A 12073-nucleotide genomic window follows, 5' to 3' on the forward strand; every position below is an offset into this window, starting at 1 on the left:
TAGCAAAAAAAAAATATTATTAAAGTAATTAAAAATACAAAAATGAAGATTTAAAATTGAAGTAAAAAAAAATATTGTAAACCTCAAATATTTTGTCCCACACCTGACGTAATATGAAAGTTTAACATGAAACTAAGAAAATGCTATATTGCGTGCAAAATTGTAAAAGAGCATCAAAATTGCCAAAATTGATTTTCAGTTATTCTGATACATATGGAAAGCCGTCCTTGACAAAAGGTTGATGTTCAAACATCATGAAATATAATGTTTAGACATCATGATGGTATGTCTAGACATCATATTTGATATATGTAGGATGATGTTTGTACATTATTTAACATGATGTGAAAGACATCAACCGACATGATGTCTAGACATCATGCTGATTAAATTACCAAATATAGTATATTTATAAGGTACACAAAATAAAATTTACTATATTTGGTAATATGATGTCTAAGACATCATGTCGGTTGATGCTTGAGCATCACGTTGAATGATGTACAAACTGAACATTATTCTACATATATTTGACATGATGCTCTAGACATTATCCAACATGATGTCTGGATATCTATGGAAAGCCGTCCTTGACAAAAGGTTGATGTCCAAACATCATGAAATATAATGTTTAGACATCATGATGGTATGTCTAGACATCATGTTTGATATATGTAGGATGATGTTTGTACATTATTTAACATGATGTGAAAGACATCAACCGACATGATGTCTAGACATCATGCTGATCGAATTACCAAATATAGTATATTTATGAGTTACACAAAATAAAATCTACTATATTTGGTAACATGATGTCTAAGACATCATGTCGGTTGATGCTTGAGCATCATGTTGAATGATGTACAAACATTATTCTACATATATCAAACATGATGTCTAGACATTATCCAACATGATGTCTGGATATCAACCTTTTGTCAAGGACGGCTTTCCATAGATTTACACAATTTTTTTTTTTTGGTAAAATGAGATACTTTATTAATTATATGATAAAGAACATACAAATATATAAAATATATCTAAAGTTTTGCAACGAAATTATCTCCCTCTATACCAAAACCGTTACTCCATACAGTACTTTTTCCTACTACCTTAAATTAGCTAAATATTGTAAGTTCCACTTTTTACAAACTATTATTTATGTCATTAACCACAATTTTTTTTTTTTTGATGATTTTTTTCATAACAATAATGAAGTGAAATTGATGTCGATCAGGTGACAAACACAGAAAATGTGATAATGCGAAAGCTAACGATTTTATTTTAGCACAAAAACAAGTATCCCACATTTTCCTATGTGTGTGTCCGGCCAGATTTTAGGAGTTAAGTTGTTTCTTAAATTAAAAAAAAAAGAAAATTAAAAAAAAATAAATTAAAAAAAAATATGTAAGTTTCGAAATGAAACTTACATTACTTCCAAGAAAAAGAGGCGTGAGAAAAGGGGGAAGGGAAGGACGAAAGGGAAGGCTTGCACGTGATAGCTATAACGTTAACTCCGGCCAGTTCGTACATTAATATCACCGTACATTAATATCACCGTACATTAATATCACCGTACATTAAGGAACCCGATATAAGCGTCCCTTTTTTGCACTTAATGCCGGCCAAGATCCTCATAATTCTGGCCAGGGATGCTTATTTTCAGGGGTGCTTACTAACCGCAAAATATGGTATACGCTTTATAATAACATTTAACCTTTATTCGAAATGATGTCATCTATATATTTTTGCAAGCAGCAAATATGATGTAAGATTATAGCTTTCAGACCTGTAAATCAACTTTGCTTTGTGATGTAAATTATTTTTTTACTAGTAATTTTTGTAAGTACTGTAAACATAATTCAAAAATAAACTCCTTTTAACTTACAAAATTACGTTTAGGAATGTATTTTCGTCCGCTCTGCGAGTTTACTTAGAACGACAGAATAAGTTTTATATGTAAATTTTTGACATACGTGCAACAGTAGCCATCTCGTCTCTGGTGGATGTGGCGGGGTTCAATTGTCTAACTCGAAACCATTGTACCTGAATTCGAAAAGTTGCAATCTGCTGTAAAAATCTATTCAATGTCGTGCCAATAAAAGACGTTTTTGATTCCTTCAAATTATTCTTATACAATAAATTTTATCTCAGTAGTATATTTTTTCTTTTTTTTATTGTATAAAATTAAGTTTATATCCAAATATTAAATCATTATCTGTTTATTGCAAATATTAAAATATTAGATAAGAGTTTGGCGAAAATGCATATAGATCAACTGCGCAAAATTCTCTTAATTTATCCAATTATTTATTTACTCTGATGAATAATAAATGATGAACGGGGCCAGAACCGTGAACTATTATGTTATTGTATGGAACAATTTTTTCCGTTCATCCATCGTTAAGAGATTAATATATATGTTATATTATATAGTAAATCTAATAAATTCATGAGGCAATTAACATAAACTAAACTATTAAATATATTCATTTGTCATTTAAAATATCAGCCCACTATGGGTAATTCTGATATCGTAATTTTCCTATTTTCATTTACTTTACAGAAACTTAGGCTGTGTAGCAGCTATGTAGCCGCTATATATATATTATAAAAAAGTAGTAGGCGTATCGCTATTTTATGATTAACATAGGGTATATGGAGCGGATATAAAAATACTCTTTTGAGACTTAGAACCGAGCCAGTGTGCTTATAGAGTCTGGGGACTGTTTTGGGGTTCAATTTTTTGGAAATATCGGAGTTTATTTTTAGATTACATTAACTTTACGTAATAACAAAAGGACCACAAAATTTATATATCGCGGAGCAGTGATGAAATGATACTTAATGATGCTGCATGCTTTTGCATGGTCGATTGTGAGAACCATATAGACATAGAACGATTAACTATAGGGACGTGTATCTTATCTTTGGATCTATGTATTTCTGAAATTAATACTGTAACCTATATTAAAATATTATTACGTAAATTAATAAAGAAATGCGTTGCTAATTAAAAAAATAAAAAAATAAAAAAATTTGCGAAAGTCATACTTTTGAAAGTATTCTCATCCTATCGAAAACAACAGTGTTTAAAATTGTAAAGATATTCATAAAGATCAAGGGTCAATCAGATTTCTAATTAAACTTTTAAAAAAGTTTATAAAACTTATATAAGGGATCCTGAATCCAATAATTGTAGGCCAATTTCCCTACAAAAAAAAAGGTCAGCAAAACTTTTTTTAAAATTTCGAAATTCTTTTGAAGTTTACCTGAACTGTTTTCCCTACAAACAAGAAAAAACGTTAAAAATGTTTTTTTTTAAAAGATTCAAATTTTTTTTTCTGAAATTTACCTGAGAATCTGGTATCCAAGTCAGGGGCGGAATTTTACAAAATAAAACAAAACCAAATTCTGGTACTTCGAAATTGGAACTGGCGGCCCAAAAAGAAGCTCTCTAGGTAGTAAAAGGGAAAAAACAAAAAAAAAAGGAATGGAAAATTATGGGAGGGAAGATCTAAAGAGTGAGAAAGGGTAAGAAAGGAAAGTTTCGTTAAAAAAAAGGTTATTTTTTTTAACTAAACTTTTTTTAAAGTTTATCCCTTTTTTTTAAAGTTAAACTTTTTCTTTAAAGTTTAAAGGTTTTTTATTAAAGTTTAGTTTGAAAAAAAAAGTTAAAAGGTTGGCAGCGCGATTAATAATATTATACCACGTGATGTACAGTACGTGATATTTAAGGGTATGATAATTTACCCGACACTTTTATAATTAAAATTCCACCCCCACGTGACCGGTGACATTTAAAGGGATGTGAAAAAAATAATTTTGTGAGGCAAAAAAAAAAACAAGTCCCTCAGATAAATATAAACAGTGAAAACGCGGTGGGGTGTGATGCCGGTGATGAATATTACAAAATCACGTGGGGGTGGAAAAAGTGTCGGTGATACTGGGGAAGATGGGTATGATATGTCAAGTCACGTGATCATATGAAGATCATGGCAAAAATCGTCTCGTTACAAGTAAAAAAATTTTTTGACCAACGAAACTTGAACAAAACTTTGCTCTTTGGTTTTTAGAGTTAAGGTCTATCAAATAGTATAGTTTTTGTCACAGTTTATTCATAAAATTAAACCAAAAAGCAAGTCAAAAGTTGTGAGAAACTGCGAATCCTCTAAGGTAAGTTGCGAATCCGCTAAATACCCTATCTTTAAATTAATTAAAACTTTCTGATACTTCGCAAATAGATAGTGCATTTATAGTAGTAAATTTATCAAAAATTTTATTGAGAATTCAATAATTAAATAAAACTTATATTACTATTTAGATATAAAATATCAAATATTTTGTGAAGTAATGATTAGAATCTTGTGATTTCATAATGAAATTAAAGGACAAAAGTAAGAGATTCTGCAAGTAAAAGTTATGTATGTTAGAAATTTATGAAGATATTAAGTTTTCAATATTTGAATAAAATTATTTATTTTCTTTAAATTTATTTACATATATTATTTAGAAATATTAATAAGTGATTAAAAAATTTTTTTTAAATTATTGGAGTGGTTATCTATCTTCTTTTTGAATATAAATTTAATAAAATTTATTAAGTAGTTAATGAAATATTAATTTTTTTTGCAATTAACTGAGTTCTTTCGTTCGATTTCGGCATCACGTGATATTAATAAATGATCGACATAGATTTCGCCATATAAAACCCATATGTTCATATAAAGGGGTGAACCCTACCCTTAAATAGGGGCTTTTTCCCGATATCTTCTTTATAATCTATAGTTTATTATATTAAGGTATTTATATACATGAGTCTTCAGTAGTAAGGCTTAATATAATAGAAAAAATAAATAGTATTTCTAATCAATTACTATTTTGACTAGAGATTGGAATCGAAAATCGAATCTTTTCAAGATTTTTCTTATAGACGACCAACCTAACTTTGAATCAGTTTCTAACTTCAACGAAAATAATCAGCACTTGGCCGGCATGAAAAATTACTTTGGAGTCAGGTTAACTTATATGTAAAAAATTGCTGAGAATCGATTCTCGAGAATCGATTTTACTATGTTTTGTCGATTTTCGATTAATCGATTCCAATCCCTAATTTTGACCAAATTAAGAAATACATGTAAAAATTTTAATAAGTTAAATTGAACATTGACAAATAAAATAACCATACTTTAAATTAAAAAGTTGTCATATTATTGTCTATATAGCCAAAGTGAATTTAAAAGACAGAATCTACAATTTACAAATAAATGTTCTTAAAAACAATCCATACTTTTTATGATTAAAAAAAAAAACTTTCAAATTAATGTTTCTATATAGCTAATATAGTAGCAATGTAGAAAATAGACGGTCAAACGAAAAAAATGTCAATCTACTTATAGTCACATGATAGTACATGCAACATTAAGGTCGCTCATCCATTACTGAATTAAGTAATTATAAATGCAAAAATTAAACCCGAATCCTTTTGAACTATATCCGAATTAAATCTTTTTAATATGACTCGCAGTAAATCAGATGCAGTGTAACGTCTTTGAAAGATGTAACAATGTAACTTGATTTTCAGTTATTATCTGATACAAGCATAACGTGCCCATTAATTTAGAAGTCTAAATAGGAAAAAGTGCTCTCGTGTAATGTCAAATGCCATTTACAACCATGAGATAACAATGAGGTCGGTTTTTATTCCCAAATACTAACCGTAAGTCTTTTAATTAAATGTTATAGTAGCTATCTTTCATTATTAATAGCCTTAAAAAGACAAATTAAAGTTCAAATGATAATCTACTTTGGAATGTTTTGAAAGTGTAGATATGGATCAGCATATCAAATGACTCATTGTGATAACATATCTGATATAATAAGTTTTCCATTAAATAATAAGGTTATCTAAAAAAAGAGGCATTGTTCTGTCAAAACTTTCAAACATCGGATTTTGTTATGGGTAATTTGAAGTCCATAATTTTCAGAGATTTTAGACTCCAATTTGTGTTTACGAGGCTCCTCTTAGTTTCAGTGCATGCTTACAATGTAAAGTAGTCATATTATTGTTATTAAACAATATTTGTTTTATAAAAAGTAAGAATTAATTTAAATAAAAGATATTTTGCCTTGTTACCCATATTTGCTAATTTGAAATAAAAAATTAGGTGATCTGCGGGCATACAATTATACAATGAAACTTACTAATTTAGTACTGATGTACTATCATATTGTTATAATTTTTTTCCCACGAATGTTATATTTTTTGTTCTTGAATATCTGTATCTGTAATTCTAAATTGGGTTGAAAAAATAAATTAAAAGTTATTCTTTAGCAGTTAGGTTTCTCAACTTGATCAGATTTTTCAAATTTAATAAAAAGTCAAACTCCAATATAACGTTATGTTGAGATCCATATGAAAATCTTTGAAAAATAACGTTATATCAGAATTATACCGATATTTATATGTTCTCTCGTATTTATGTAGTAGTAAGAAAGTAAAATTTTCGTTATATCGAGTTTTTAACGTATGGTTCACCGAATTTTTATATAGTGAATAACTTGCTATAATGAAGAAAAGTTCATGCACAGATTTTTTATGTATAATAAAATGACCCTCAGGCGGGCCTCAGTATAGTGAATTTCTTACTATAATGAATTTTAATCTCCAGCCCATGGGATTCATTTAAATATAGTGAGGGTGAATTGTATATCGGTATATCGAATCTCGGTATATCGAGGTCTAACTGTAGGTATAAAAAGAGATCAATATTTATATTAACGAATTTCCTTTTCTTAAGATTCAAATAATCAATGCTTTTTTTTATAAAAAATAATAAAATTGTCACCTAGAAAATTTTTCGTAACGAAATTAATCAAGAATTCTCCAACCTTTTTAAGGTAATAATTTATTGAACGTAATGATAGTATTGTAGTAAGACATTAGATCACGCGCTCGTTTTAGTGAACTCCCAAATGTAAAATTGGTATTTTAGTTTTAGCTAGTAGTTAAATTGTTAAACCCTATGTTTAAAGTTAAAATTAACTTTTGTGTACAAATTCCAAAATTGCTTCCATTATAGAATAAATGACAAGTCTCTTGTTATTACGAAAAAGAGTTTACTTATTGTAGATCTTGTTTTAATTATATTCCTATCAGTTAAATCGGCATCACTAAGCATAACAATTATCAACGTTCATGATTTATACTTGGTGACCAATTCTAAATTCATAAATAAGATGATACAATCTTCCTAATATACAGTATTTCAAAAACTTCCTATTAATTGAATAAACCACGGTTACGCTAGATTTTATTTGATCATGTAGAACACACATAAAAAAATATAGAAGTTTTAATCTTGATATTTCCATTCAATTTCAAAAATATTTTTTTTTTTTATCGTTCCATAATCATATCATAATCATATCTATCTAATTACATTAACGTTTCAATAATTATTTTTTGACTCAATGCAATATTGTTATATTTGTATTGTTCATATTAAACAAATTGAAAAAAAGAAATAAAAAAAAAACAATAAAAACTGATTTGAAATTAACATTTAATAATTTCCCAATGCGCAAATGCGGTAAATATACCAAATAAAGAGTTATGAAATGTGGGGAGGGATTTGTTGCACGGACTATTATCAAGTTGAAACCTTTTAAGTTCTCCTTGATAAACCTTATCCATTATCAATATTATCAAAAAGAATTTTTAAATTTAATTTATTTATTTTTTTTTAAAAAAAAATTGAATGAAAAGTATATTACGAAAATCATTGGTAAACAATGATTATTTATTCCCCTGATCATCTATTTTAAAATTACCGGGAGATTACCCGACTCCTTAAAAATAGCCATTTCTGGTTAGTACTTTATAATATGTATAAATAAACCCCTTTTGAAAAGATCCTAATTACAAGATCTTTCTTTCAGTTTTAAAGTATAAAAAGTCTTTAAATTTCCTTGATAAATTTTTTAAGGAATATTCTTAAAATTATAGATAAGTTATAATTCCTTTTTCGGGTTAAAGAAAATATTTATTTGTAAGTTAAGGTTTAAAAATTATTACTAATTTAATTAATTTATAAAAAGTAGATTTCTTTAATAAATTTTTTTTTTTTTTTTTTGAAAGTCAAATAAGTGACGATCCAATTAATAAAGAATTTTAAAAAGAAAATAAATACTACGGTTTGTGAAGGTCTTTATTGTCAGCGGTATGAGTTTGTAATAGACAGAACCATGAATTCATGGTTAGAAATAATTCGAACCATATTTTTATAATGCAGGTCATATTAAATAATGCAGGGTCATATCTCAAGATGGAAGAGGACAATTATCAAGGACATAAGTTTATTCCAAAAGAGTTAAAGGACTGTCCCGAATGCGGGAAACCTAGAATCTCTTTCGGATGGTGCAAGGATTGTGAAACTAATTCCATGAAGGAAAACTTTCTTTATTGGACATCTGAGAATAAAGAGATTGATGAATTAATTCGTCATACTCAACTTAATGCCTCTCAAACTTGCGATTATTTGGAGTGGATCCCGTTCGAGAAATTTGAAATGGTAAAATACATTGGTAGTGGTGGATTTGGTAGTGTCTATTCAGCACTTTGGATGGAAGGACCAAGATGGAATTGGGATGATGGTGCACAAGAGTGGGCTCGAGCTGGTCCTATGACTGTTGCTTTGAAACGTCTTGATAATTCACAGGAAATTTTGAGTTCTTTCATCAACCAGGTAATAATAATTAATAATAATATTAGTTTCGGTAAAATTATTTTCCGATATTTGGAACGATTTGCATAATGAAATGATCATTTATTTATAGATTAAAACGTATCACAAATGCTTGCAATCGGCATCGTTGGCTGAGACATTTGGAATTACAAAGGATCCAACATCTAATTATATGATAGTTATGAAGTATTACGAAAATGGTAATTTATATCAATATCTAGACCGTTCTAATGGAATTCTTTCTTGGCGTGATATGATAGATATATTACAGGGAGTTGCTAGAGGTCTTGAAAGAATTCATATTGAAGGAAAAATTCATAGAAATCTTCATGGAGGAAATTTACTTATTGAGGATGAAGTAATTTCAACTGACGCACGTATTGGAGATGTGGGCCTTTATGGACCAAGCTATATTATTAAAAATGAAAATCCAAATAAAATTTATGGGATTTTGCCATACGTTGCACCAGAAGTTTTACGTGGTAAAAATTACAGTACCACTTCCGACATATTTTCATTTGGTATTATCATGAATATTCTTGCAACCGGAAAAAGACCTTGGTATAATAGAGCACACGACTATAATTTGGCAAATGATATATGTAACGGTTTAAGACCTGCAATCCCAGATGATACACCAAAATTTTATGCAGATTTAATGGAACAATGTTGGGATGATGAACCAGAAAACCGTCCGACAGCATCATATTTAAATGAAAAATTAGGTGAATGGATTACTTTAATTTGCGACGATCCGAGTCCTTCTCAAATTTCAGATGAAAGTTCTGTTGCTGAAGAGAAAAGGTGGAAGATGATTTCACAATTGTCTAAAAAATATAGTCATCCAGAGAAGCATCCCGATGCATACTATACAAGTAGGCCGAAATGCCATTCCAATTACAATGGTAGGGTTTCTCTTTATGACGAGTTTCGCATGATCAGAAGTTAAAAATTGGGAATTGCCCTTAATGAAGAATTTTGGTTTCTTACGTTGCTTTGGCTATACAGTACATTAGACTATGTAAGTTGCGCTATTTTTTTCCCAGTCTTTCGATCGTATATCACTATCAAAAGCAAAAACTCAGAATTTATACTGAAAATTCGGATAGAAATTTATGAATATTTTTAAGCATTTTAACGGTTTATAAATTATGCTAATTTTTATTATGTACCAAATTACGATTATATGATTATCTTTTTCAATTTATTATTTTTATTTTATCTTATTTGATTATGACAATAGATATCAATATTATTTAAATTATGACACTTTTGATTTTGACTTATTACTAATTTTGTCTGCATTTTTTATTTTTTATTTTTTTTAAAAAAAATAGTTGATGTTAACTACTATATACTGTAATTTACTGTATTATAATTTTGACGTATCCTTAAACAGAAATTCCAATGGTGCCAAAAAGTTGGAACGGACATTTTTCTAAATGTGTCCAACATTTTCCGAACCTCTTTTTTTTTTATAAAACAAGTTTGGAAAAATCGATGGTCCGAATTTCCTGAAAAAATAAAACCCCGTAATGGTGTGGTTATCCGAAAAATAATTAGCCGCAACGTGATCCGGCTCAGGCGTAGATCGTCGTTGTGAATTCCAGGTCATACGCAAAGATTATTATTGATCGGCAGTAATTCCGGCCAAATTATAATTTTGGCCAGAATTATAAACGCTATGTCGATCATATCCTTTTTTGGCGATAGGCGTAAGTCTTACGTGGTGAAAATTATACTTCTGCTTCTGACATTTATTCGTTTGGAATTATTATGAATATTCTCGCAACTGGAAAGAGACCTTGGTATGATAGAGCGCATGATAATTATTTAGCAAAAAGCATTTGCGATGGTGAAAGACTTGAAATTCCAGATGATACACCAAAATTTTATGCAGAATTAATGCAACAATGCTGGGACAATGAATCAGGAAACCGTCCAACTGCAGCTTATCTATGCAAAAAATTAAATTGGATTAATTTAATTCGAGATAATCCGAATCCACGGTGATACTGGGGAAGATCCGCTTTAACGGGCCCATTTTAGGAATTTATTGTTACACAAGTTCTAAAAAGGAAATTTTTTTTTTGCAAAAAACAAAATTTGTGGACCAGCGCAATATATGGCAAAACTCCATATACCTGGCCTGAATTCTTATTTTCATGATAATAACATGGTCCATAAAGACCCACATCGCTAATACGAGCGTCTGTTAAGATTTCATCATCTTCAATGAATAAATTTCCTCCGTGAAGATTTCTATGAATTTTTCCTTCAATATGGATTCTTTCAAGACCTCTAGCGATTCCCTGTAATATATCTATTATATCCTTCCAAGAAAGAATCCCATTATGACGATCAAGGTATTGGTACTTCATAACGATCATATAATTAGATGTTGGATCCTTTGTAATTCCAAATGTTTCAGCCAATAAAGCCGATTGTAAGCATTTGTGATACGTTTTAATCTATAAATAAATGATTAATGTCAATATGCAAATCGATGCATGGATTCCAAGTATCGGAAAATATTATTATTATTACCTGATTAATGTAAGAACTCGAAATTTTCTGTGAATTATCAAGACGTTTCAAAGCAACAGTCATAGGACCAGCTTGAGCCCACTCTTGCGCACCATCATCCCAATTCCATCTTGGTCCTTCCATCCAAAGTGCTGAATAGATACTACAAAATCCACCATTACCAATGTATTTGACCATTTCAAATTTCTCGAACGGGATCCACTCCAAATAATCGCAAGTTTGAAAGGCATTAAGTTGTGTATGACGGATTAATTCATCAATCTCTTTATTTTCAGATGTCCAATAAAAAAAGTTTTCCTTCATGGAATTAGTTTCACAATCCTTGCACCATCCGAAATAGGTTCTGGGTTCTCGCATTCGGGACAATCCTTTAACTCTTTTGGGATAAACTTACGTCCTTGATAACTGTCCTCTTCCATCTCGAGATATGATCCTGCATTATAAAAATATTTATTTGCAGGTTTGAATTATTTCTAACCATAAATACATAGTTCTGTCTATTACAAACTCATACCGCTGACGATAAATACCCTCACAAACTTACGGCGCTCTGTAGTACCTATTTTCTTCTTAAAATTTTCTATTAATCGGACCGGTTACTTATTTGTCCAAATATATATATATATATATATATTATTTATATATTATTAAAGAAATTCATTTTTGTAAATTCAATTAAGTTAGTATTAAATAATTTTAAACCTTCCAGTCAATTACATAATTATACGAAAATATCCTAACAAATTTTAACACAAATAAAAGCACAAAAATCATGT

At 29.2% G+C, this 12073-nt stretch overlaps 3 protein-coding genes across 3 annotated transcripts; 2 read left to right on the plus strand and 1 right to left on the minus strand.

Moving 5' to 3' along the window:
• Nucleotides 1-8291: 8291 nt before the first annotated feature.
• OCT59_008954 (uncharacterized protein) lies at nucleotides 8292-9699 on the plus strand (the record flags this gene model as incomplete). Its single annotated transcript, XM_025316978.2, has 2 exons — nucleotides 8292-8750; nucleotides 8842-9699. 2 exons carry the CDS (start codon nucleotides 8292-8294, stop codon nucleotides 9697-9699), a joined length of 1317 nt encoding a protein of 438 aa, XP_025179371.2.
• An 827-nt stretch (nucleotides 9700-10526) lies between these two features.
• Nucleotides 10527-10763, plus strand: OCT59_008955 (uncharacterized protein; the record flags this gene model as incomplete). The annotated part of the gene is made up of 1 exon (XM_066133219.1): nucleotides 10527-10763. The coding sequence occupies one exon, from the start codon at nucleotides 10527-10529 to the stop codon at nucleotides 10761-10763; it is 237 nt and encodes a 78-aa protein (XP_065999682.1).
• Nucleotides 10764-10781: 18 nt separating this feature from the next.
• Nucleotides 10782-11654, minus strand: OCT59_008956 (uncharacterized protein; the record flags this gene model as incomplete). The annotated part of the gene is made up of 3 exons (XM_066133220.1): nucleotides 10782-10820; nucleotides 10895-11221; nucleotides 11298-11654. 3 exons carry the CDS (start codon nucleotides 11652-11654, stop codon nucleotides 10782-10784), a joined length of 723 nt encoding a protein of 240 aa, XP_065999683.1.
• Between the last annotated feature and the right edge of the window lie 419 nt (nucleotides 11655-12073).

Source organism: Rhizophagus irregularis, chromosome 17, assembly GCF_026210795.1.
Source record: "Rhizophagus irregularis chromosome 17, complete sequence".
Taxonomy (NCBI): Eukaryota; Fungi; Glomeromycota; class Glomeromycetes; order Glomerales; family Glomeraceae; genus Rhizophagus; species Rhizophagus irregularis.